Consider the following 27615-nt stretch of genomic DNA (forward strand, 5'->3'; position numbering starts at 1 on the left):
TATGTCGTTTTTTTTTTACAAAAAAAAGCCTTACTATACTATGCCGTTTTTAGCAAAAATAAAGCCTTACTATACTATGTTGTTTTTAGCAAAAAAAAAGCCTTACTATACTATGTCGTTTTTTACAAAAAAAAAAGCCTTACTATACTATGTCGGATTTTTTTACAAAAAAAACGCCTTACTATACTATGTCGTTCTGACCAAAAATAAAGCCTTACTATACTATGTCATTTTGTACAAAAATAAAGCCTTACTATACTATGTCGTTTTTTTAAAGAAAAAAAGCCTTACTATACTATGTCGTTTTTTTTACAAAAAAAAAGCCTTACTATACTATGTCGTTTTGACCAAAAAAAAGCCTTACTATACTATGTAGTTTTTTTTACAAAACAGCCTTACTATACTATGTAATTTTGTACAAAAATTAAGCCTTACTATACTATGCCGTTTTGACCAAAAATAAATCCTTACTATACTATGTCATTTTTATCAAAAAAAAAGTCTTACTATACTATGTCGTTTTTTTGACTGAAAAAGCTTTAGGAGTAACCACCATAAACTTCCAAAAACCACAAGCTTACACATCGAGTTAACTAGCAAAGCATTGACCGCCATCAACAGCGGCGTGCGTTCGAGCCGTGCTCACCGTGAAAAGCTCCGCCCCCGACGGTGACGCTGGCGGGGTCAAGGGTCATCCGGCGGCTGTTCCCCAGACGGGCCCAGACCTCCCGTTCGCCGCCACCCCGCTCCAGCTTCAAGGTGAAGAGGTTGTCGCGGCGACTGAGGCTGATCGGCACCCACTGGCCAACGTCCACGCGCATGCCCGTTAGCCGCAGTGCATGGGCGCCGTCGCCGAGGTTCGCCCGCACCGACAGGAAACCCTCGGCGATCTGCGGCGGGAAAAATGTGGCGGGTTATCGACAGATTCTTGCTTGGCCGAAGCTTTTTACGATTTCTCGACGCACCTCCAGCACAACGGATTGGTGGGCTTCTCGAGATGTGACGGACAGAAGGGTACCGGAAGTGGCACGGGTACGCAGGAGAAGCTGGACGTCAGTGCGCCGGCCGTCCCCCATGGCGCCTCCCACGTGGAACCTCAGGATGCTCTCCGAGTCCAAAGAGAACTCTGGAACCACTGCGAGGAGGAAGAGGAGCAGGAAGGTTTTGAACGTTTCCCTCCATATGGCGCAAACATACACAACTTTTACATCAAGCAAGTGATTGGCTAATAAATAAAACAAATAAACAAGCATTAAATGGGGTCAAAAAAATGCTAGCAAACCCAATAAGACACATATCTCAAAAACTAACATGCACAACAACTGCACCTAATAACAAAAACACAATACACAAAAAACACATCTTAATATATATCAACAATAGCACAAAACAATAAAAAACCAATTCGGCACAAGAATATACAATTGCACAACACAAAACAAAAACACGGTGCTAGGATGTTTGGTCGCGAGTTAGGTTCAGGATTGTCAAAACCCTAACCCTAACCCTAACCCTAACCCTAACCCAAACCCTAACCCCCAAACCCTAACCCTAACCCCCTAACCCTAACCCCCTAACCCTAACCCCCAAACCCTAACCCTAACCCCCTAACCCCCTAACCCTAACCCCCTAACCCTAACCCCCTAACCCTAACCCCCTAACCCTAACCCCCTAACCCTAACCCCCTAACCCTAACCCCCTAACCCTAACCCCCTAACCCTATTCCTATAACCCTAACCCTATAACCCTAACCCCCTAACCCTAACCCCCTAACCCCCTAACCCCCTAACCCTAACCCCCTAACCCTAACCCTAACCCCCTAACCCTAACCCCCTAACCCTATAACCCTAACCCTATAACCCTAACCCTATAACCCTAACCCTATAACCCTAACCCTATAACCCTAACCCTATAACCCTAACCCTATAACCCTAACCCTATAACCCTAACCCTATAACCCTAACCCTATAACCCTAACCCTATAACCCTAACCCTATAACCCTAACCCTATAACCCTAACCCTATAACCCTAACCCTATAACCCTAACCCTATAACCCTAACCCTATAACCCTAACCCTATAACCCTAACCCTATAACCCTAACCCTATAACCCTAACCCTATAACCCTAACCCTATAACCCTAACCCTAATCCAAACCCAAACCCTAACCATTTTGTATTTAAACACACCCTAACCCAAACCTAATCAATTTGTATTTAAACACACCCTAACCCTAACCATTTTGTATTTAAACACACCCTAAGCCCTTAACCAATTTACATACACACGTTTACATACACAACCACAATTCCACACAATAACAACACACAATATTTTTTTTGTCGGGCGGGCAACCACTCACCTGCATCACACTTATGCCCGGCACGTCCCGGGTGGCATTCACAGCTGAAGGCCCCCCAGTCCGCCAAGCAGGAGGCGTGGACCCCGCAGGAGGGCCCGGCCCCCGTCACGCAGGCACCATCCGTGGCGGTACAGCCCGGACGACTGTCCCGGCTTTCACCCGCTCTCTCCAGGTCGTACACCTACAAGGTGGGTGAAAGGTTGAACGGGGCGTCGACTCAAAGGGTAGCCACGCCCCCTTGGCATCCATACCTGCGTGTCCACCTGCAGGTTCCGCAGACAGCCTCTGAAACCAGGGTAACGGGGTCCGTGGTTGGTGGGCTTGACGCCCCCCAGCTGCAGCGGTTGATGCACGTTGAGAAACCTGAAGAACAAATTCAAGGTTGGCGGTCGTCCCTGGGTGTTGTGGGCGTCGCCCGCTACTCACCTGTCATTTCCCGGCGTTTGCCCCGCAACCCTGCAAGCCGATTCGTCCGCTTCTCCAGAGTCCGACTTGCTCATCGGTGCCCCTGAGCACTGATCCAGAATCAGCTGCACCACCTTAAACACACAATTGTATCATTGTGCTTGCCCACCAATTCAGGGTGTCAGCTGGGATAAACTCTAGCACCCCCTGCGACCCTAATGAGGATAAAGCGGTTCCGAAAAAAAAAAAACGTATGTATTCCTCCAAATCTGTATGTATATTTGTCAAATGTAAATGAAGTTTAAGTCAACTAAAATAGATCAAACTTCAACGGCGACCAATCTCTTCCTACCTTTCCGTCGTCAATGACGTCCAATCGATGCCAGCGGCGGTCTGCCACATTGGTTTGGGGGGACATCTCCAGGGTAAGAGTTCCCGACCCGTGGTCGACTTTCAGGACCGGAATTCCGTCCTTCAACTCTGCGGGAGTTCATATTTCCACTTGTTAATACCACAAACAAACACCAGATGGCGACAAACGACTCCAAACTTAAATAAGGCCAATTTCCATTACAAAACAACCAATTGATCAAATTTTCCGTCACCCATCGACCGTCATTAACGACAAACGCTCTCGGGCGGCCATATTTGATTTCCCCGCAAGCCAGCTTAATTACGTCACGTTAACTGATTACGCAAGTCTGGGAAAAAGGCCGGGGGCGGAGCCAATTCGATAACGAAGCACTTTGACTGCCTGGAACTGACGTGAATGTCCCATGATGCTCTTTGTTTGCTGACTGGACGCATCGATTTTTTTTTTTCCCCGAGATGTACTTACCGATGGAAATGAAGTCTCGGGGCTCGCCCGGGTGGGTGGCGCCCGCTAGTGGCCCGTCGTAGAAGAGCAGCCCGTCGGGCGCCTCGGTCAGGAATTCCAGGGAAATGTGGTTTTGGAAACATGGCGTCAACGGGGGGAACCATGCGTAACCTTCGCCCCCAAAACTGCGTTTGGTCTGCTGGCATTCGGGTCCGTCCAACATGGGCGGACACTCGCACCTGAAACACATCAAGTGGTAATTAACTCATCGGCCAATCAGATTGGTGCAAAAAAAGATGAATATAAACATGAATATTATATTTAGGGATGTAATGAATATTTGTATTTTAAAATCAAAATATTTTCCTATTTAAATAGTGTTTATAGACCAGAATAAAAATGAAAATAGTCATAATAATAACAGAATATTAACTATATTTTCTTTTTAAAATATTAAATAAAATTTAAGGCTGCACTGATACATTTTGGGGAGAATATCAATACTGATAATAAATATTTTTTTTTAAAATATATTTTTCTCATTTAAATAATATTTATAGACCAGAATAAAAATGCAAACAATAATAATAATAACAGAATATTAACTGTATTTTCTTTTAAAAAAATGAAAAAATAATGTTGCACTTTTTGGGCAACCAAGACTGATTACAATATTACTTATATTATATACATTTTTTTTAAATAAATAAAAAATTAAGGGAATCATCTGACTGTGTACAGATGGGAATTAAAAAAATACATGAACAAAATACATATATCTCTGTAATACTAAATTTAAAAACCTGAATATATTGTACTTTAGAAATCATTGCTTAACTGCTATTGACGTCAATAGACGTCCAATCCATTTGAAGTGAACATTTTTTTTGTTTATCTGATGCCACCCTCTCGCTTCAAATAGATTGGACACCCACAAGTGATAAACCTATACCAATCCACATTTTCCTCACCTGTATCCCAGGGGTCCATCCCTGCACACGCCCCCATTAAGGCAGGGGTCAACGGGGAACGCCGAACAAGGCGGGTGCGCGGCCTCCCTTCCTCGGCACCCGCATTGCGCCTCCGTCTCACCCCGAAGGGAAATCAAAGACAGGTCGCCGGCATTGAGTGCCATCGGGGTGGAGCCAAACGCCACCCGAGTGGAGCAACCACCAGAGGGGGCGCAATCGGTGCGGGGGCAGTCGTCCACGCCCACTTGGGAGACGGAAGCACCCAGCGCCGTTTCCAGCTGCCAAAACAACCATCGAAAAAATCCATTAGCAGGCAATTTTTCATTTGTGACAAGGCTCGCAGGGGGTGCTGGAGCCTATCATAATTCAATTCGGGCACCAGCCAATCGCAGGGCATAAAAACACAAACAACTAATCATGGCTAAGGGCAATTTAGAGTGATAGCCAGCTAGCATAGCTTAGCATGCGTCTTTTTAGGATGTGGGAGGAAATTGGAGTACCCGGAGAAAACCCACAGAACATAAAAATGACTCACTTTGGCTTTGTGAGCCGCAACGTAGCCGTGTAGCTTCTCGGCTTTGTAGTATGATGAGCCGTGTGCGGCGAACCACACGTCGGTCTCCCGATGGAGGCCGTGGGCGCCCCCTACTGAGAAGACCTGGAGTTGCTCCGGCGCCGTTTCCAGGATTTCGGCTAGTGCTGCAGCCAATCGCGAGAAACGGCTTTCCTCGCCCTTTCTGGACCGGAACAATTCTTCCACGCTCATATCTTTAAAAAAAATAAAAATATATATTTAAATATTTCATTAAATACATATATGTACAAGAAATATATGTATATATTGAGCTTTATTTATTTGATAAAAGGACAATATATATTAATGAACAAATATTTATGTTAATGAACACATTTTAGGTTTTTATTCTAGTCATTTTTTTAGCCCCTTGATTTTTGAATTAATGTTAAAAATAGTAGGAAATTTTAACCTTAGATTACAAAAAAGTAAAATGAGAATTTAAAAAATATATAAACAATTAAAGTGAAGGGTACAATTAGAACCCCAAAAGCTAAACAGAATAGAAGTTAAAACATTGAAAACATTTTGTTAAAAAAGTTATTTCGGCAAATATTTAAATATATTAGATTATATAGTTATTTTTTATATTTATTGTTAATCTTTTTTTACATTTCTAGCATATTTTTTAGCTGACTTTGCCGGTCCCCTCTGCTTGTTTAGAACCAAAAGACAATTGCTGCACTATTAAAAAAATCTCTATTGTAAAATCGGTTTTTAACACATAAAACATTGAGTTTACACAAAATGAAAAAAATAACTCGTCTATTAGGATCCGACAGCCATTTCTAACCACCATAAAAAAATTCAACTCTCTAGGTTGCATGGTTTGGACAAACATAGCGAGAGTATCTTAACATACACACTCAAAAACCCCAAAACCACGCTTTCTAAGGATTCAAATCATCGGTTATCTTTCTGGACATCCGCATCAGCACCAAAAACAAGATTTCCCACATTGGACCCCAATTTTGGCGCCACTTACTGCGAATCCGGAGTGAACCGGCATTGATTAGCGCTTCCCGCGGTAGCTCCAACACGTCCACTTGTGCCGTGGATGTCACATCCGGCCAGGCGGGATCGGACACGCGCACCTGGAGCTGATAAACGCCGGGTGGGACGCCATCTTTGATGCTCAGCTGACCCGAACTGTGGTTGACGCTAAACAACCTAACAAAACAAAAAAACAACAAAAAAACAAGACTTTTATAGACGATAAAAGCGCGGCGCTTCATTTCCTTCCCGCAAACTCCCAAATTAAAAACAATATTTTCCCGACGCTGCCACTTTTGCATAATTGCATAATTAAATTCTTGCCGTTTAATTACTTTTTTTCTTCCGTGGCAGCCGCGCACTTATAAATATGTAACTAAGACACCAATATACTTTTATGCGCTTACTTTTGGAATCCCCCGCTCGGCTGTTTCGGTTCCCGGAATAACAAGGATCGCAAATTGAAGGCGTATTTTTTTTTTTAGCGATGTCATAAAAATAAAAAAAATTGCGCCTAGGTTGCCAAGGCAACCAGCAAGGACGACTTGGTGTATTTTCTCACATATTAGCCACTTTCCGTATTAGCCATAGTCTTAATTTTTTTCTTAAAATGATTGAATTTGCCAATTTCTCTCGTATAAGCCGCCCCCTGATTCACAATTTTTGTTATTTTAGTGACAAATATGGCTTATATGCGAGAAAATATGGTAACTAAAGGGCATCAACTCATTTAAAATGTGATGTCGATAGTTGTCGAGTCATTTTTGACCTAAAAGTTGGTGTTTAATCAATGGCGGCCATTTTTAATATCTAATATCTCCTACCTGGATGGTTTCCCTTCAAATCGGTACGTCTTCTCACTCCAGTCGTCCAGATCTGGGGACGGGATTTGACCCAGCGGCGTTGTTGGTAGGACACCTGCTTTCCAATAGGGGCCAGACAACAAGAAAATATGTCAACTTTTAACAGGAAATGACCTAGAAATGACCCAAAAATGAACAGAAAATGTCCTCCAGTCTGGATTTTACATTACAATTCACAACAAAAGGTTTAAAAAACCCCTCTTTTTCCATTGTTATTGTTACTATTTATTCATTTTCTGACCCACTTATACTCACAAGGGCCGTAGGGGGTGCTGGAGCCCATCCCAGCTGACTTAGTCACCCTGAATCAGTGGCCAACCAATCACAGGGCATCTTGACAAAGGACAACGAATGGTAGCAAGAGGCAATTTAGAGTGTTAGCCAGCTAGCCTAGCATTTTGTAAATGTAGGAGAAAACCAGAGAACCCAGAGAAAAAAAAACACCTAAGCCAAGGTAGAACATGCAAACACCGACATGGGATCGAACCCAGGACCCCAAAACTGCGAGGCAGAGGCACTAAACACTTTCCCACCGTGAAAAGGTTCAAAAAGGGAGCCTATGAAAACAAAATTGGCGGGAAAAATTGTCAGTCTTGGCAGTAAGTTAGGATTGCTGACAGCTGGTCCCAAGAACTAAATAAGTCATGTGTTCCGCAGCGAGACGTCGGAAGCACTCGACTGTGACAAAGACGTCTTATGAGCTCGGGAGTGGCTAAGTGTGGCTAGGCTAACTGCTGTAAAAGACAAGCTGGGGGGAAATCAAGGTCAGGGAGACTCGGCATAAAAGGGTTTTTTTTGTTGTTGTTGAGTGTATTTCCTCATTGTCTGCCATTGAAGGACATGGACGTCCGATCTGTTTTGACTGGGAGTGGGGAAATTCTGGGGTTGAATTTTGGGTTCCTAAAGTCAAAGTTCTCAGACTATTTTGCAATATCTTGACAACAACAGGGATTAATTATTATCAGGTTACCTTTGGTCGCCGGACGTTTGGTCGCCCGGACGTTTGGTCGCCCGGGTGAATATAATTTTGAGAGCTGGTTTCAACAGTAGATATTTAGATATTAAACTCTCTCATGAATATAATTTTGAGAGCTCATTTCAACAGTAAACTCTGTCATGTTGTCAAACATCCGGCGACCAAACATCCGGCTACCAAACGTCCGGGCGACCAAACGTCCGGCTACGAAACATCCGGGCGACCAAACGCCCGGCTACCAAACGTCCAACTACCAAACGTCCAACTACCAAACGTCCAACTACCAATCGTCCAACTACCAAACGTCCAACTACCAAACGTCCAACTACCAAACGTCCAACTACCAAACGTCCAACTACCAAACGTCCAACTACCAAACGTCCAACTACCAAACGTCCAACTACCAAACGTCCAACTACCAAACGTCTGAGTACTGGTACAATTTACCTAATAAATTGGACAAATGCCATGAATTTTCCAATGCCATTTCTGCATTGTTACATTCATGTCTGATATCATTAACAACCAAATAACTCTTAATACCTAAAATATAAACCCGGACACGACGTACCTTCGTAGCTGTACACAACAAAGTGGGCGTGTCCCGGCGAGTGTGGATGGTCATTCCGGTCCCCGATGACCACGGTTAGCGTCCCGGTAGAGCTCATGGCGGGCGAACCACTGTCAATCATCAAAACGGCGAGTCGGTACTCCTTCTGCCGCTCGCGGTCGAACGTCGTCAAGGCGGTGATGGCGGCGCTTCCATTCCTGAAGTCCGTCAGGTTAAAGTGGGCGGAGTCGGGCGAGAGCGGAAGTAGACGGATAGAAAACGGCGCCCCGTTGACGGACAGGTCGCGGTCTGTAGCGTGGAGCAACCGCGAGCTGGCGTTCATCCAAACGGCCTGCGGGGACGCCGCGTTTTCCCACGCCACCGGCTTGTACGGGGACTCGAACTCGGGTCCATTGTCGTTGACGTCCAGAACGCTGAGGACCACCACGGCCGTTCCGGTTAAGCCGGGTTCGCCGTTGTCGGTGGCGAGGACGGCTAGACGATGGCGGGAAATCTTCTCACGGTCTAAAGGTTTAGCTACCACAACCCAACCGGATTGGTCCACCAAAAACTGGTCGTAAGGGTCCGACTCTTTAGCCACGCTGTATGAAAAACGTCCATTAGGTCCGGAATCCAAGTCTGCTGCCGTCACCTGGGCTACAACCGTCCCCACGGGGACGTCCTCGCTCATGGGCGGAGACTCGTAGAACTGCGGTAGGAAAACGGGGGCGTGGTCATTGGCGTCGCGGACTCGAATCAGGCAGTGCGCCAGGGTGAAGAAGTCGGCGTCCTCGGCTTTGAGGGTTAAGTTGAAGGTCCTTTCTTGGGGTTTCTCGAAGTCCACCTTCTTCTTGAGTCGGATGACGCCACGCCGCTCGGCCTTGTCCGTCTCGATAAGGAATTTTCGGTCTTCGTCGCCGCCAACGATGCTGAAGGTGACGACGGCGTTTTCGTCCTTGTCGCCGTCGGAGGCGGAGACTATCAGGACTTCGCTGTTGACTTCCAGGTCCTCAGATACCTGAAGAAGGAGGTATCAAATTTCAAATTCATCACCAAAAAATTGATATTCAAAAGAATGGACAATTTTTTCTGTAATTGATTCGACGTCAGGGTCTTTTTTTCAAATTCTCCCAAATATGTACTTGTGTATATTTAGATTTACATTTTACATTAACTCCAATTCATGTGGGCCGGACTATTTTACATATAATATTTAGATTTTTTTATATAAATGGATTAAAAGAACTGGATTAAAATCTCTGAATATTCAATTTTTTTATAGATGTAAAACAATGTTTATTTTAGATTTTTTTAAATATATTTTAAGATTTTACAAAATGATTTTTGAACTAAAAAAACTGAAAAAATCATTAAAAAAATTCCAAATATTGATTTAAAAGGGAGAAAATCAGAAAATGTAATATACATCTATACTCTTCATTTTAATTTGATCCTAAAACAGAAAGTCGGCACTCATGATTTACTTTCCCGGACCGCACAAAATGATGCAGTGGGCCAGATTTGGCCCCCGAGCCACCACTTTGACACCCTTGATTTAGAGTGTCCAATCAGCCTACCATGCAATTCTTTTGGAATATGGGAGGAAACCAAAGTACCCCAGAGGAAACCCACCGCAAACATTGACCAACCTGGACTTGAACCCAGAACCCCAAAGCCGTGAGGCCAAATCACGAACCACTTGCTCCACTGGGCCTTGATAGAATTATTGGACTTAACTATGTCAAAACTTTTATTGGCTGCCACACTCCCACCCTCAAATGGATTGGACATCAAATACCAATGATAAAGTCAATAACAATTAAAAAACCAATAAGGCTGCCATTGATGTCATTAGATGTCCAATCCATTTGAAGAAGGATAGGTCGGCAACAAATGAACAAACCATTATTCCCACCCACTCTCCCACTTTGAATAAATTGGACATCTACTAGTAATAAACTCACCTGAGCCGAGTAGAGCTCTTGGGAGAAGACAGGCGGATGGTCATTGACATCAGAAACCAAGATGGTGGCGGTCCCAGTCCCGGCCAATCCCCCGCCGTCCCGCGCCTCCACCACCAGCAGGTAGCGCTCTTCAACCTCACGATCCAACGAACGTAGCACGGTGTAGATGGTCCCCGTGGCGGCGTTAACGGAGAAAAGATCCAAGTTGATGTGGTTGCGTACGTTCTCCACGATGCTGTAGGTCAACACGGCGTTGCCCCCCCGCTCGCCGTCGTCCAAATCGGCGGCTCGCATTTCCATGACCGAAGTGTGGGCGGGGGAATTCTCCGCCACGCGTCCCACGAAGCAAGTATCGGCGTCCGTGGCCGGGCACGGGAAGAATGGGGCGTTGTCGTTGATGTCGCCCACTTCCAGGAGTACGTCGGCGAATCCCGTTAGCCCCGCCCCTTCTTCGTCTGTGGCTAGGACGAGGAATCTCCAAGCCGGGCGTTCTTCGCGGTCCAGGCGGCGCCGGGCGTAGATTCGTCCGCTACGTTCGTCGATGGTGAATTCGCCGCCGGCGCCTTGGCCGTGGAGGGAGTAGCGGAGGGCGCTTTGGTCGGCGTCTTGGTCGGGATCGTTGGCGGAGACCTGGAAAGAGAGAGATGGTTTGGTTTGTCAGGGTGGGGGTGCCGGAGCCGAGTTCTTGTTGAGTATTCATTTGTTTTGAGTTAAAAAAAATTGAGTAAATAGTCACAGTTTAGAAAAAAAATTCACATTCGGAAAAATTAAAGCAAAAGAGGGAAAAGCAATAAACAGTGGGGGTGCTGGAGCTTTTCTGTATTTTTTTTTTGTTAAAAAAATCTGTAAATATTGGCTTATTTGTGTATTAATATATGTATATATATATATATATTTAAAATAATTGACATTTTTAGAAATTAAAGCAAAAGAGGGAAAATCAATAAACAGTGGGGGTGCTGGAGCTTTTCTGTGTTTTTATTTAGTTAAAATAATCTGTAAATATTCGCTTATTTGTGTATTTATATATGTATATATATTTAAAATAATTGACATTTTTAGAAATAAAAGCAAAAGAGGGAACATCAATAAACAGAGTGGGGGTGCCGGAGCTTTTCAGTGTTTTTTTTAGTTAAAAACTTTTTAAAATAAATATTAGCTTATTTGTTTATTTATACATGTATATATATTTAAATTAATTGACATTTTTAGAAATAAAAGCAAAAGAGGGAACGTCACTAAACGGTCGGGGGTGCTGGAGCCTATCCACGGTTCGTCTTGTTTTGTTTTTGTTAAAAAAATTCTGTAAATATTTACTTATTAGTTTATGTATTTTTTTGAATTAATTGATATTTTTACAAATACAAGAGGAATCAATAAATACGGTTGGGGGTGCTGGAGCCTTTCTATAGTTCATCATGTTTTTTGTACAAAAAAATATTATAAATATTCTTATAAATTTATTTATACTTTTTAAAAATTAATTGCCATTCTTAAAAATAAAAACAAAAAAAGGGAAAATCAATAAACACAATAGGGGTGCTGGAGCCTTAATGCATTTTTTTTAGTTAAAAAAAATTCAGAAAATATTTGTATCTATTTTAATGAATATAATATAATATATATACTCACTACAAATGGCAAAAACACACACAATTAACATGTGGGCACAATTTTAACGATCTTTTTCTTACGTTACCGCTACTCGGACCAAACAAAACAATCTCCCGCCTCTGTCGGACAAGCCCCGCCCCCTTCTTATCGCCACTTTTTTCATTAAGCAGCCCCATAAAAACAAACATTCTCCCTCCCCCCCCTCCCCTTCGGCACGGGTGTCCTTTTTATCTCCCCCCCGGCTGTCGGCGCCCAATTAAAACTTAATGTCAAAGTCGGCGCGTAAAAAAAAAAAGGCCAAATGACACTTTGGAGTCCCCGACTTGTTTACGAAAAGCTTCGATGATTTCATTCTGAAAAAAAAAATGGATCCCGTCGCCATGGAAACTCATTTTTTTGGGACATTACTAGGTCACTTCCTGTTCCTACTGGTTTTATGGCATTACTTCTGGTTACCATGGTGATGATATCTGTTTATTTTGGGAGATAATTGATTTTAGGTTTGTCGTTTTAGGGTATTTGTGGGCCTCTTTTGACTTTTGACAGATTTTGGGGTATTTTGGGGTCCATTTCTATACATTAGTGATAATTTCCGTCTTATTTTATGGCATTTTCAGGTCATTTTGTTTTTATTGGTTAATTACTGGCGATATGTGGCCATTTCCAAAAACATTCCGTTAATTTTGGGAGATTACTAGGTCACATTCTGTTGTTTTTTGTGGACATATGGGCCACTTTCTACAATTTTGGGTGATTCTGGGGCCATGTTGTGGACATTTTGGATCCTTTCCTGCTAGTTTTAGGGGATTTTTGGGTCTTTTCTGTTGTTTTTGTGTTACTTTTTGTTACTTTTTGGGGTTTTACGGGTCACTATATGTAAATTAATTATTATTTTTATTATTTTAGGGCATTTTGGGGTATTTTCAGTTGTTTTTGTGTTCCTTATTGTTACATTTTAGGGTATTTTCAGGTCATTTCGTTTTCATTAGCCAATTCCTGTTGATTTTTGGGCATTTCCAAGAAGTTTATTTTTAATTTTTCGTCAATTTTTGTATATTTTTTTTTGTCAAAAATTATGACCACTCATGGATATTAAATTTAGGTTCAAGATAAAAATAAGTAAGAGTGAAGGGACATATTTTGAAAGGAAACGAAGAAACTACAATGAATTTATAATAGGTTGTAACATTATTGCTAATTTCTGTTAGCCTGTCTATGATATTTACATTTTACATTAGCATTAAGCTACATTTGAGTTGGCTTGATGTTAAAATATGCTGATTTGCAGTTTAGGCATTAGTTAGAAAGGAAAAAAATGGAAAACAGAAGCACAGGTGAGGAGAAAAGAAGTCATTTCAAATTGGATTTTCCCATCTGTTGGCGTCCGGGGATGAAAACGAGGGCAGGGGACGGCGCGGTGGCGCGGCGTGGCGGTGGCGCGGTGTGCCAGAGCTAACGGATGGGCGCACATCAAATCAATTCCGAGGCGAGCTGGGACGGGCGGCCGACCGGCTGACACGGCGGATTACTTCCCTCCCCTCTGCGGCGCGCCACCATTTTGTTAATCTGATTGAAGGCGAAACGGCGGGAAGGTGTGACCAATGGCGGATGAACGCCATGGGATGGCGAGGGAAAAAGAAATAAGGGGAGGAGAAACAACATTTTAAGAGGACGTCTTGTGAGCCTACATGCAAAAAAAAGTGAGGAAAATCATGATAAATTATTGGGACGACGACGAGAAAAATATGGATTTTTCATCATTTTTTGTTGGATCAAAAGTTTTGGGACGGTTTCTCATCCGGATGAATGGTGAAGTGACTCAAAACTTTTGAACAAAAGTGGACACACGAAGTCAAAAAGTACTTGGGGCAAAAGTATTGGGACACGTAAAAAAATAAAAAGGATTGAATTGATTTTGATGTCTTTACCATGAGTGATCAAAAGTTTAGAGACGCTTTCCCATGCGAATGACTGATAAAGTGTCTCAAAACTTTTGAACAAAAGTGGACACACGAAGTTAAAAAGTACTTGGGGCAAAAGTATTGGGACACGTAAAAAAATAAAAAGGATTGAATTGATTTTGATGTCTTTACCATGAGTGATCAAAAGTTTAGAGACGCTTTCCCATGCAAATGACTAATAAAGTGTCCAAAAACTTTTGACCAAAGCCGCAGAAGGACATACAAACCAAATAATAAAATGTCCAAAAATATTGGGACACTCAAAAGAATGCAAAGAATATAAAAATTCCGAAAAGTAGTTTTCTGTACGTACAAAAATTCAAAAAGGAGGTCATGTGAGCAGTACTACCAGGAAGTGTGTCCATAGCGATCTAATTTGTCATCCCTAAGTAAGATGGCGGCGCCCTGAGCGAGCAATGGCAGCTAGAAGTGAGTTTTTTTTCACTTTTTAGGGAGAATACAGTTTAGTTAAACATCAAAATAAATTTTAAATAAGCATTTTATCTGTTTATCTCTTCTCTATTTTGAAATAAATCACCATATTGTCTTAAATTATGGCATTTTGCATCTCAAATCTAATTTATGCGCATATAAGCCGTATCCTAAATTCAGTCATCATTTTTTTGGGCGAAAAATACGGCTTATATGCGAGAAAATATGGTAAATGTACAAAAATATTGAGACAAAATAAGCAAAATTTAGATGACGTACCTCCAGAATAAAAACCGGCAGCTCCGTTTGCTCCTCCTGGACCACGGCGTGGTATTCGCTGAGACCGAAAACGGGCGCCTCGTCGTTGCGGTTGACCACGTGCACAACCACCAGCGTCTCGTTCTCCCATTTGCCATCCGAGGCGACCAATCGTAGTTGAAAGCGCCGTTCCGTTTCGTAGTCCAAGGGTTGCGCTACAAAAATGGTGCCCACTTCGGGTTCCACGTCAAAGGCGCCCATGGCGTTGCCCGCCGCGATCTGGTAGCGAAGTTTGGCGTTGGCGCCTGAAAAAAAAAAACACAAAAAATTTGGTGGAATATTTGTCACATAAAATGACAATAAATGAATAACAATGTTGTTTTTACGTCTCTGGATGTTTGATTAATTTGTGTTTGTTGAAGATATTTAAATATTTAAATAGCTGGCAGGTATGTTTGTGTCTTTTATTGTCACCTGTCGTGGGATTACTACGTATGCAAATGAGAAGCAGTTTGCGGGATGTTTATATTGGCGTCGTTTTGACATTTTTTACTGAATATTCATATGAATTGATTAGGGTGAATGATTACGCTTTAGCAACATAAAAAAATGGCAAAAAAATCATCAGGATAGGCCCAGGAATGCCCAAAATCAACCAAAAGTCACTAAGAAATTAGCAGGAAATGTTTGGGAATGCCTCAAAATGAAGTCATCAGCTACAATAGATGGCCAAAGATGCCTAATCGGTTTGAAGTGGGAGGGATGGCAGTAGATAAATGAATATGTCATATATTGTATTGTGAGGTGCTCACCTTTAGTGTTTAAACGTGTATATGTGTATATGTTTAAATGTGTATACTATGTGTATATGTTTAAATGTGTATACAATGTGTACGTGTATATGTGTATACAATGTGTACGTGTATATGTGTATACTGTGTATACTGTATATGTGTATAGGTGTATTTGTGTATATATGTACATATATGTGTATACTACGTGTATGTGTGTATACTTTGTGTATATGTGTATATATGTATGTCTATACTATGTGTATGTGTATATAATGTGTATGTGTATACTATGTGTATATGTGTATATTATGTGTATAATATGTGTATATGTGTATACTATGTGTATATGTGTATATTATGTGTATATGTGTATACCATGTGTATATGTGTATACTGTGTATATGTGTATATGTGTGTATGTGTATATGTGTATAATATGTGTATATGTTTATACTATGTGTATACTATGTGTGTACTATGTGTATATTAGGTGTATATGGGTGTGTATATGTGTATATGTGTATGTGTGTATGTGTATATGTGTATACTATGTGTATATGTTTATACTATGTGTATACTATGTGTGTACTATGTGTGTACTATGTGTATATTATGTGTATATGGGTGTGTATATTATGTGTATATGTGTATAATACGTGTCTATGTGTATAATACGTGTATAATATGTGTATATGTGTATACTATGTGTATGTGTATACTATGTGTATACTATGTGTATGTGTATACTGTGTGTATACTATGTGCATGTGTATACCAAGTGTATACTATGTGTATATGTGTATTCTATTTTAAATAAATGTCCAATACTCCATTTATAAACATGTTTGTATGCTTTTTCTTAGGTGCCACCCCTCCCTGTCCATGCAAATTGGTCACCCGCCTCCATTAACGCCACCAAAACGTGCTCACGCCTCGAAACGGAATAAATGTGCTCAAATCCTCCACCGCCAATGGCGCTCCCCCATGCCACGGCGTCCCGGCAACATTTTGGCCATCTGTAACGTTGAAATGGAGTCCTTGGGAAGGAGTATCTGTCACAGCTGGGGGACAAGTTCCCCCTCAGGTCCACCTCAGGAGGAGCCTTCTCCTGACCTTCATCTCATTTTAGAGCTTCCTGCCGGCTTGCCAATTAAATCGGCGTGTGCGGAGAGGACCACGCCATATGGTCCACTTGATCATTAGCGAGGCCGCCGCGGGCATCCCACCGCCGGAGACGCTCCGCTTGCACCTTTTCTACACCCTATCGCAAGGGTGTCAGACTCGGGTTGGTTCGCGGGCCGAACTCGATTTTATGTGGGCCGGACCATTTTAGATTTAATATTTAGATTTTTTTTTTAATAAACGGATTAAAAGCCCTGAATATTCCATTTGTATAGATATAAAACAATGTTTATTTTAGATTTTTTTAAATATATTTTTAAATAAAAAAAATGATTTTTGAACTCAAAACACAGAAAAAAATTGGTTAAAAAATGACAATTATTGATTTGAAAGGGGGAAAATCCGGGAAATTAATATAAATCTATATTCTTCTTTTTAATTTGATCCTAAAACAGAAAGTCGGCATTCATAATTTACTTTCTCGGGCCGCACAAAATGATGCGGTGGGCCAGATTTGGCCCCCGGGCCACCACTTTGATACCCGTGCCCTATCGTCGTCTTAAATGACGATCACATATTTTGCCGCGCATTTTTACGAAAAATGTAATTAAGAATAAAATGTCCCCCAGAAATAACGTGATATTCGAGGGATTACTGTAAATGAGTATTTTCACATTTTTAATGACCGTATCGTCCGCATTATCTTGCGTTATGACGTTAAAATCTAATTTGTGCGCATATAAGCCGCACCCTTGATTCAGTCATCATTTCTTTGCGTTATAAACACGGCTTATACGCGAGAAAATACTGTAGTTGACACGAATGTGGTTCCACAACGTTTGGCTGTTGCGTTTTACTCAGCATTGCGACCCTATTTTATCCGGCTGACATTTTTACGGCGGTAAAATGTGGTTGATGTTTGCTTTGTAAATGGCTTACAAGTTTGCAAAGTGTAGCGGGCCCGTTCATCCGTGACTTATGTGTTTGCGTTCTGCGTTGTTTGCGACGACGGTGTTAAAGCCAGCTCCGGGCGACACCGGCGCCGGCGTCAAAACGCCGACTCGGCACAATCTTAAACAGCCTTTTGATCTCATTAGCAGACGCACTTAGTTCGGCACATTTTCCAGTCGGAGGGCCGAGCGAGCAGGATGTGCAAATCGCGCCGGGTGACAAAGAGCTGCGGAGACTAATCAGCTTTACGGGGGTTGGGGAGGGGGCTTTGGCGGCGGAAGAGGGGGGGGGGGGGGGGGCGGCGGTGGCGGTCTACGCCAGGGGCTTCATCCATCCTCTACTTTGCCTTTCTATGTCTCGAGATGAAGATTGCAAAATGGATTTCTGAGGGATTCAGAATCAGAAAGCGGTTCCGATTGCGTCGTTTTTGGTGGTTGGGCTAACAAAAATGATTGAGTTTTAAAATGTTTAAGTTTTTAGGAATGGACTGGTAAGCCAACATTGGCAATTAAAAAACTAATATAATAAAATTCTAATCTAACCTAATCAAATCCAAATCCCAGTCAAAATCCAAATCTAGATCAAATCCGAATCTAGATCAAATCCAAATCTAGATCAAATCCAAATCTAGATCAAATCCAAATCTCGATCAAATCCGAATCTAGATCAAATCCAAATCTAGATCAAATCCAAATCTAGATCAAATCCAAATCAAATCCAAATCGAATCCAAATCAAATCCAAATCAAATCCAAATCAAATCCAAATCAAATCCAAATCAAATCCAAATCAAATCCAAATCAAATCCAAATCAAATCCAAATCAAATCCAAATCAAATCCAATCCAAATCAAATCCAGATCAAATCAAATCCAAATCAAATCCAGTCCAGATCAAATCAAATCCAGATCAAATTCAAATACAGATCAAATGAATTCAAATCCAAATCAATTCAAATCCAGATCAAACCAAATTCAGATCAAATCGAATCCAAATCAAATCCAAATCAAATCCAAATCAAATCCAAATCAAATCCAAATCAAATCCAAATCAAATCCAAATCAAATCCAAATCAAATCCAAATCAAATCCAAATCAAATCCAATCCAAATCAAATCCAGATCAAATCAAATCCAAATCAAATCCAGTCCAGATCAAATCAAATCCAGATCAAATTCAAATACAGATCAAATGAATTCAAATCCAAATCAATTCAAATCCAGATCAAACCAAATTCAGATCAAATCAATTCCAAATCAAATTCAGATTAAATCAAATTCAAATCAATTTCAAACCAAATTCAAATCCAAATCAAATCCAAATCAAATCCAAATCAAATCCAAATCAAATCCAAATCAAATCCAATCCAAATCAAATCCAGATCAAATCAAATCCAAATCAAATCCAGTCCAGATCAAATCAAATCCAGATCAAATTCAAATACAGATCAAATGAATTCAAATCCAAATCAATTCAAATCCAGATCAAACCAAATTCAGATCAAATCAATTCCAAATCAAATTCAGATTAAATCAAATTCAAATCAATTTCAAACTAAATTCAAATCCAAATATATTCAATTCAAATAAAAACTAACCTAACCTAACCCCAACCTAAGCCAACCCAACCTAACTATATACAAATAAAAAAACAACCCATTTTTTTCCCTTGACGGCGACTGACCTTCGTCGTGGTCGTTGGCGGTGACGGTGATGACCACGAAGCCCACCTCCTTGTCCTCCTCCACGCTGGCCTCATAGACGGCGCGCGGGAACACCGGAGCGTTGTCGTTCACGTCGGCCACGAAAATCCTCACATAAGCCGTGTCTGTCCATCAACAGCAAGAGACCATTCCCATTTCAAAAAAACAATTTCCCATCACCCACATCCCCCAATTCCGAGTTTGTTACCCGTGTTGGGCTGCCCCTGCTGTCCCGGCCTGGCCGATTCTGAAGCGTCCCGCGATTGGACCTCGATCAGGTAGGACGATTTCTGTTCCCGGTCGAAAGAGGCCCGCGTAGCCACCGCGCCGCTTTCAGGATCGATGCTGAACAATCGGAAATCTTGGCTTTCGTCTTTCAAAATGGCGTAGCGGACCTGGAAAGTCAGTGGAATCGTGTCAGGGGACGCATTAGTACGGCGGGGGTCCGGCGGAGACTCGTTACCGTGCCGTGAAGACCCGAATCCAAGTCCACGGCCGACACCTGGGCCACCGACGTGCCCGCTTCGGCACCCTCGGGGACCGTGGCCTCGTACGTGGATGACAGGAAGAAGGGAACGTTGTCGTTTACGTCTGGAAAAAGAAAATTAATTTCATTTTCCATTGCATCTAGATATTAAATTTAATATATTTTTTTAAAAACTCACCTGTCACGTTGACGTAAACGGTGGCAAAGGACGCCAGCGGCACGGCGGCGACGTTCTGGACTCGAACCCTGAGAGCGAAGAAGCGCGTGGTCTCGAAGTCCAAGTTCTCGGCCACCAAGATGGACGCCGAGCCGCCCGCTCGGTTGGCTCGGAGGTAGAAGCGCACCGGCATGTTGGTCTCGGGAACCTGACCCTCTTCCAGGTTGTAGGTGACCCGGGGGTCGCCCAACGCCGACGTGGCTTTCACTGTCTGGGAAAAGGGGGCGGAACCCGAGGTGGAGTACGCCGTTAGACTCGCCGCTCATATCTCTGGCTTTCTTACTTCTTGCCCCACTCAAGATGGACGCTAGTTATGAATGCCGTAGAACACAGGTGTCAAAGTGGCGGCTGGGGTGCCAAATTTGGCCCGCCGCATCATTTTGTGTGGCCCGGCAAAGTAAATGACGAGCGCCGACTTTCTGTTTTCAGATAAAATTTAAATGAAATTTTAAATCAATAATTGTGATTTTGAATCCATTTTTTTGTTATTTTTAATCCATTTTTTGTAATTTTTAATCAATTTTTTGGTCATTTTTAATCCATTTTTGGGATATTTTTTTCATCCATTTTTGGGATATTTTTTTCATCCATTTTTTGTTATTTTTAATCTATTTTTTGACATTTTTAATCAATTTTTGTCATTTTTAATCATTTTTTTTGTCATTTTTAAACCATTTTTTGTCATTTTTAATCAATTTTTGCTTTTTGTAATCCATTATTCATCATTTTTATTCCATTGTTGTCATTTTTAATCCATTGTTTGTAGTTCAAAAATAATTTTGTAAAATCTAAAAATATATTTAATAAAAAGCTCAAATAAAAATTGTTTTAGATCTATAAAAAACTGAATATTTATGGCTTTTAATCCAGTTCTTTTCATACATTTATAATATTGATGACATCAAAATGGGACAATCTTGGGCGCTCTGGGCCATGACAACGTGGGAAAAGAACGGCTGCCGCGTGTCACTTTTTAAGAGTCCGACCTTGTAAGGACACGGAGGAGCGGCTGCCGTTCAGGGAAAAATTCTTCTGGTAACACGCTGACCGAATGCTAACGCTAATTTACGGCGTAGCTTATCTCCCATAAATTGTTCATTCATTTCAATACAAGAGGATTAAACAGCAAATGATTGTAACACGTACAACTAATACAAATAATAAATGTGACATTTAACTCTTTCAATGCTATTGAAGACCTTGGACATCCATTTCTGTGGCGTCCAATCTTTCTCCTGTGAATTACAATCAAAACTAGACATCCACCGCATTAACATCATTTTGATTTTATGTTTAGATATAATATTTACATTTTTTTTATATAAATGGATTAAAAGAACTGGATTAAAAGCCCTGTATATCCAGTTTTTTTTTATAGATCTAAGACAATGTTTATTTTAGCTTTTTTTTAAATATATTTTTTGATTTTACAAAATGATTTTTGAACAAAAAACAGAAAAAAATATTAAAAAATTACAATTATTGATTTAAAAAGGGGAAAATCAGGAAATGTAATATACATCTATACTCTTCATTTTAATTTAATCCTAAAACAGAAAGTCGGTACTCATAAATTTACTTTCTCGGGCCGCACAAAATGATGCGGCCGGGCCAGATTTGGCCCCCGGGCCGCCACTTTGCCACCTACGGCAAAGTAGCGCCGATAATCAGCCAAGTGCAGCACGACACCTTCAAAGATTTGAAGGAGAACTTTTGTGAAGTTTTAAAAATAATACCGGCACATATGCCGTAAAGGGGGGGAAAAAGAAAGAAAGAAAGAAAAAAAAATCTTAACACAGAATGACAGCCTGCCTCTCTACCTCGTTAGCGGTGTAATTAACAAGAAGGGCTAAATTTAAAACCGGCGCTCCTCCGGCGTGTGATTAGCACTCGAGCGGAAAGGAAGGAGCCCGCAACGTCGGGCCACTTCATTAGGTACAACTTAAAATTTCAACTCCTAGCAGCAGGATTGGACGCCACACGAATGGACGCCACATGAATGGACGCCTATCGACGTCGACGCAAAACTTAACTATTTAGCATATTTATTAGTGTTCATAGTCGTACGTAATTCACTTATTCGCCATTTTATCGCCTTTAAATTCAGCAAATAGAAACAAACTAGATGCCAATGACTCATTCTGCCTAAGCCCCGCCCACACTAAAAAATCACCAAAAAGACAACAATGTCAAGCCCAGAATAAGCAGCAGGTTTTTACAGCCTGCTAGCATGCTAACATTCTATCTATACACATGTACTAGTTAGTGCTAAAAAGACATGATGATCAATTCTGGTTGTGATGTCACAACCAGAATTTCTGGAATGAATGAATTTGATGGTTTTTTTTTTAAAGAAAATGGTCAAAAATGGACACGTTTGATTGCCGAATTAGTTTTCTACATCCAAAATGGGTTTAGCATGCTAACATTTAATTGACATGTATTAGCTAGCTAAAAAAGACATGATCATCAATTCTGGTTGTGATGTCACAATTAGAATTGCTGAAATGAATGAATTTGATGCGTTTTTCTTAGTTTTTTTTTTAGAAAATGGTCAAAAACTGACACATTTAATTGCCAAATTTGTTTTCTATATCCAAAATTATTACTTTTTGGGCCATTTTCTTAATTTTGAGCGTAACTTACCAGAATCTTGGCATCCCTGATGGTGTTTTCGGGCACGGTGACCCAGTACTCTGGTTTCTCCCAATGGGGCGGTTGGTTGTGGACATTGGTGATAATGACGGTGAGCTCCACCGAGCTGCTGCGCTCGCCGCCATCCGACGCCACGATCTGCTGGTTGATCTTGGATGTCTGACAGAATGAAACAATTGCAAATAAATATTTACAATATTTTTGGCTAATCCTCAAAGTGGCGTTACCTGCGAGATGGGCTGGTTGACGTAAATCCAGCCCGTGCTTGGGTTGATGTGAAGATACGCCGGCGTCTGCGAGGACAGCGAGTACGCAATGGCCGCGTTGCTGCCTTGGTCGTCGTCGTGCGCCGCCGCCCGGAGGAAACTGGTCCCGACGGGCGTGTCCTCCCGCAGGAAGTCTGAAACGACAGTGTTCAGATGTTTGGTCGCCCGGATATTTGGTCGCCCGGACGTTTGGTCGCCCGGACGTTTGGTCGCCCGGACGTTTGGTCGCCCGGACGTTTGGTCGCCCGGTCGTTTGGTCGCCCGGTCGTTTGGTCGCCCGGACTTTTGGTCGCCCGGACTTTTGGTCGCCCGGACTTTTGGTCGCCCGGACTTTTGGTCGCCCGGACTTTTGGTCGCCCGGACTTTTGGTCGCCCGGACTTTTGGTCGCCCGGACTTTTGGTCGCCCGGACTTTTGGTCGCCCGGACTTTTGGTCGCCCGGACTTTTGGTCGCCCGGACTTTTGGTCGCCCGGACTTTTGGTCGCCCGGACGTTTGGTCGCCCGGACGTTTGGTCACCGGACATTTGACAACATGACAGCTTTTAAAATTATATTCACCCGGGCGACCACACGTCCGGAGACCAAATGTCCGGAGACCAAACGTCCTGGCGACCAAACGTCCGGCCGACCAAACGTCCGGCCGACCAAACGTCCGGCCGACCAAACGTCCGGGCGACCAAACGTCTGGGCGACCAAACGTCCGGGTGACCAAACGACCGGGCGACCAAACGTCCGGAGACCAAACGTCCGGTCACGGAAATGACATCAACCAGTAAATCAAATTCTCTCATTTAATTGGTGGAATTTTTGTTTTTTTCAAGTGGTATTTCTTGTTTTAGTTTAAAGGTCAATCTTTAAAAAAACTCACATTGGTAACGGCTGTTCTCAAATTTGGGATCGTTGTCGTTCTGGTCGGCGACCAGGACGGCGATCTGGCAGATCCCGATGAGCGGCTCTTCCGCCTGGTCGGTGGCCGTCACCGACAGCGTGAACTCCCTCTGGCGCTCACGGTCGAAAGTCACCGCTGAAGTAATCACGCCTAAAAAAAACACAAAAAAAAAACAAACAAACACAGAAATCCCATTAAAACACATTGTCCGACCTTTTGACCTCACCGCTAGCCTGTTGCTATTTGTAGAAAATACTAAGGGGTGTCCTTGATCTGACCACCGGATCAAAACACACGACTTTTTTTACAGATCATGTGACATTTTAAAAATATTTTTATCAATTTCTGATTTTGAAGTATTATTGATCGAGTCAATTTAGATTGACAGGCTCAAATAACATTGGCAGTGAAAAAGTCAACATGGAAAATTCCCCAAAAAAAAGAAAATATACGAGTGACCTGGAAGTACCCTAAAATGACCAAAAAAACATCACAAAAATAAACAACTCCCTGCAATTGACATCTTTTGACGTCCAATTTCTTTAAACTGGAATAACACTACCAATAAATAAGTCAACCATCAAAACATTTCATCTCCCATCTCATTTTCTGAACTACATTATCCTCATTCGGGTCACAGGGGGTGCTGGAGCCTCACCCAGCTGACTTTGGGTACAAGGTGAGGGACATCCTAGCCAGCCAATCACAGGGCACGATGATACAAACAACCAAACGGTCATAGCTAGGGGCTATTTAGTGTCCAATCAGCAGCCTACAGTGCATATTTTTGGAATGTGGGAGGGAACCGGACTACCCAAAGAAAACCCACACAGGAGAACATGAAAACTCCACACAGGTGACCCCACCTGGATTCGAACCCAGATCCCCCACTGTGAGACCAACTCACTAACCACTCATACAAAAAAATTGTATCCCGATACATTTCCGAATTGAGAGTATGTTTCACCCGCAGAAAAGCCACCATAACTCACCGGTATCGGGATGAATGTCGAACCCGGACGAAACTCCGTCCCTATGCATAATTCCATACTTGACTTCTCCATTCACCCCCATGTCGGCGTCCTCTGCCTGGACCCTCAGCACAAAAGTCCCAGGGGGCTGGTTTTCCAAAATGGCTGCCCTGGAACTGTAGTTCTGACACTAAGTGACAAAAAAAAAAAAAAAAATATGAGTAGTCAGTTCTATGTGAGTTCAAATTTCGGGCGTCCAAACAATCGTCGACGCTCGTCACCTCGTTGAAGACGGGTTTGTTGTTGTTGATGTCGTTGATTCCCACCACAACATGCGCCGAACTGCTCAGCGGGAACGGACCACCGGACGCGTTGTCGTCGGTGGCGGTGATGGTCAAGACGTATTGGGGTCCTCTTAGACGTGGCGGGGGGCTACGACGGAGCTTAATGATGCCTGAAAAAAACAACAACAAAAATTATCTGTAAATGGCTTTTTATAATTTACTACATGGTCGATTCATTTAAAAATGGTGGTAGATGTTTAATTACAATTAAAGATGTCTTAGGAACTGCAATTTTATTATTAATTACATTGAAAAAGTCCAAAAATCTATAAAAATTGTTTTTAAATGTGGTGAAAAAAATTGGTGCAATTGTGTTTTGGTAGATGTTAAATTGGTCAAAATTGTGGTGACATGTTTAATCATACTTAAAATTAGAAATCATAATTGAAGATTGTGTGTCCAAGGAACTACGATTTTATGATTATTTACATTGATCAAATTGATAAAAATTGTTTTTTTGGGAGATGTTTAACAACATTTAAATTTGGTGAAAAATATTGTTTTGGTAGATATTAAATTGATCATAATTGTGGTGAGATATTCAATCTTAATTAAAATGCATCATTAATCATAGATTAATAAAAAATATGTTTGTTTGAGATCATATATAAACTTTGTCAAGAAAAAAAGTCTACAAAATCCTGATTTACTAAATCATAAATGGATAAAAATCAATTTTTTTCCCAAACATCATTAAAAAAAAGTCTCAAAAACTAAATTTAAATCGAGTTTAAAACCTCCTCCTGCAAATAAAAGATTCTTAAAATTAAAACTTCTTAAAAAATATCATAATTGTTTTTCATATTTTAAAAAAAAGTGCAATAATTAAGATCAAACACGATTTTTTTGTAGACACAAATTGTGCAGCCCTAATATAGCCACAAAACTTCCACTAAAATCAAAAAAATACTTTGTTTACATTTTGATAGAAGAAAGTACGACAAGCAAAGGCCGTCTTCTCCAATAAACCTCCATTAAAATCGTTTATGCGTTTCAGCGCTCGCGATAAGGCGCCAAAACACACAAACCATAAACAAGACGCAACGGCATCGCATATCAATAAATAATGACGTCTTTTATATTCACGCCTGTTCAGGGGTTGACTGGCTTTGTCCCCGATACAGCGGTTACCACGGCAACAATCGCCCGGGCGCCAACGTGCCTCCACGTCTCCGTGGCGCGTTGTTATGATAATACGCCGCTAACAAACACGACGGCGTGGCCACGACCCGGAGAGACGCGGCCACCAGGCGCCATGTTTACGGGAAGCGCTGTCAAAATAATTGGAATTGATTTACATTTTGTTATTCTGTTGGGGAAGGGGGCGGAGTTAAATCAAGGGAAGTTTGCCAATAGTAGAGTTTTACCTTTCTGGTTGTCCAATAGGAAGTTGCTATCCTCGTTGCCGCCGGTGATGGCGTACGAGACGCCGTCTCCGTCCGGGTCGTTGGCGTGGACGATGGCGACCAGCGTGTCGGGCCCGGCGTCCTCGCTCAGGAACGTCTTGTAGCTGAAGACGTTTGGGTTCAATTCCGGTGGAAACACCCCCAAAATACCGAGACCGGACGTTTGGTCGCTGGTCTTTTGGTCGCCGGTCAAATGTACGTAGATATTAAACAGTACTTAGATATGAAACTCTCTCTCTTAGATATTAAACTCTCATGAATATAATTTTGAGAGTTGGTTTAGACATTACTTAGATATTAAACAGTACTTAGATACTAAACAGTACTTAGATACTAAATAGTACTTGGATATTAAACATTAGTTAGATATTACACAGTACTTAGATATTAAACAGTACTAAGATATTAAACTGTACTTAGATATTAAACAGTACTTAGATACTAAACAGTACTTAGATACTAAACAGTACTTAGATATTAAACAGTACTTAAATATTAACCAGTACTAAGATATTAAGCAGTACTTAGATATCAAACAGTACTTTGATTTTAAACAATACTTAGATATTAAACAGTACTTAGATACTAAACTGTATTTAGATATTACACAGAACTTGGATACTAAATAGTACTTGGATATTGAACATTAGTTAGATATTAAACAGTAGTTAGATATTAAACAGTACTTAGATATTAAACAGTACTTAGATATGAACCAGTACTAAGATATTAAACAGTACTTATATATCAAACAGTACTTTGATTTTAAACAGTACTGAGATATTAAACAGTACTTAGATACTAAACAGTATTTAGATATTACACAGTACTTGGATACTAAATAGTACTTGGATATTAAACATTAGTTAGATATTAAATAGAACTTAGATATTAAACAGTACTTAGATACTAAACAGTACTTGGATACTAAACAGTACTTGGATACTAAACAGTACTTAGATAATAAACAGTACTTAGATATTAAATCGTACTTAGGTACTAAACAGTAAACTCTCTCTCATGAATATAATTTTGAGAGCTGGCTTCAACAGTAAACTGTCACCATTTGACCG

General features: G+C 41.5%; 1 protein-coding gene across 1 annotated transcript in view; it reads right to left on the minus strand.

Moving 5' to 3' along the window:
* The window catches only part of LOC144199665 (neural-cadherin), a 72813-nt gene that overhangs the window by 4657 nt on the left and 40541 nt on the right, over positions 1-27615 (minus strand). The window contains exons 7-30 of the mRNA XM_077721478.1: positions 26504-26646; positions 25074-25246; positions 24814-24982; positions 23801-23971; positions 22894-23066; positions 22658-22825; positions 19973-20222; positions 19771-19898; positions 19516-19702; positions 19289-19432; positions 14763-15046; positions 10477-11106; positions 8534-9530; positions 6948-7041; positions 6116-6300; positions 5092-5324; positions 4557-4834; positions 3607-3824; positions 3121-3248; positions 2790-2902; positions 2615-2726; positions 2364-2544; positions 966-1135; positions 647-890 (exon numbers count right to left, since the gene is read on the minus strand). Coding sequence (XP_077577604.1) covers positions 647-890; positions 966-1135; positions 2364-2544; positions 2615-2726; positions 2790-2902; positions 3121-3248; positions 3607-3824; positions 4557-4834; positions 5092-5324; positions 6116-6300; positions 6948-7041; positions 8534-9530; positions 10477-11106; positions 14763-15046; positions 19289-19432; positions 19516-19702; positions 19771-19898; positions 19973-20222; positions 22658-22825; positions 22894-23066; positions 23801-23971; positions 24814-24982; positions 25074-25246; positions 26504-26646 — 5573 coding nt within the window. The remainder of the gene's footprint in view (positions 1-646; positions 891-965; positions 1136-2363; positions 2545-2614; positions 2727-2789; positions 2903-3120; positions 3249-3606; positions 3825-4556; positions 4835-5091; positions 5325-6115; positions 6301-6947; positions 7042-8533; positions 9531-10476; positions 11107-14762; positions 15047-19288; positions 19433-19515; positions 19703-19770; positions 19899-19972; positions 20223-22657; positions 22826-22893; positions 23067-23800; positions 23972-24813; positions 24983-25073; positions 25247-26503; positions 26647-27615) is intronic.

This window comes from Stigmatopora nigra, chromosome 7 (assembly GCF_051989575.1).
Source record: "Stigmatopora nigra isolate UIUO_SnigA chromosome 7, RoL_Snig_1.1, whole genome shotgun sequence".
In the NCBI taxonomy this organism is placed as follows: domain Eukaryota; kingdom Metazoa; phylum Chordata; class Actinopteri; order Syngnathiformes; family Syngnathidae; genus Stigmatopora; species Stigmatopora nigra.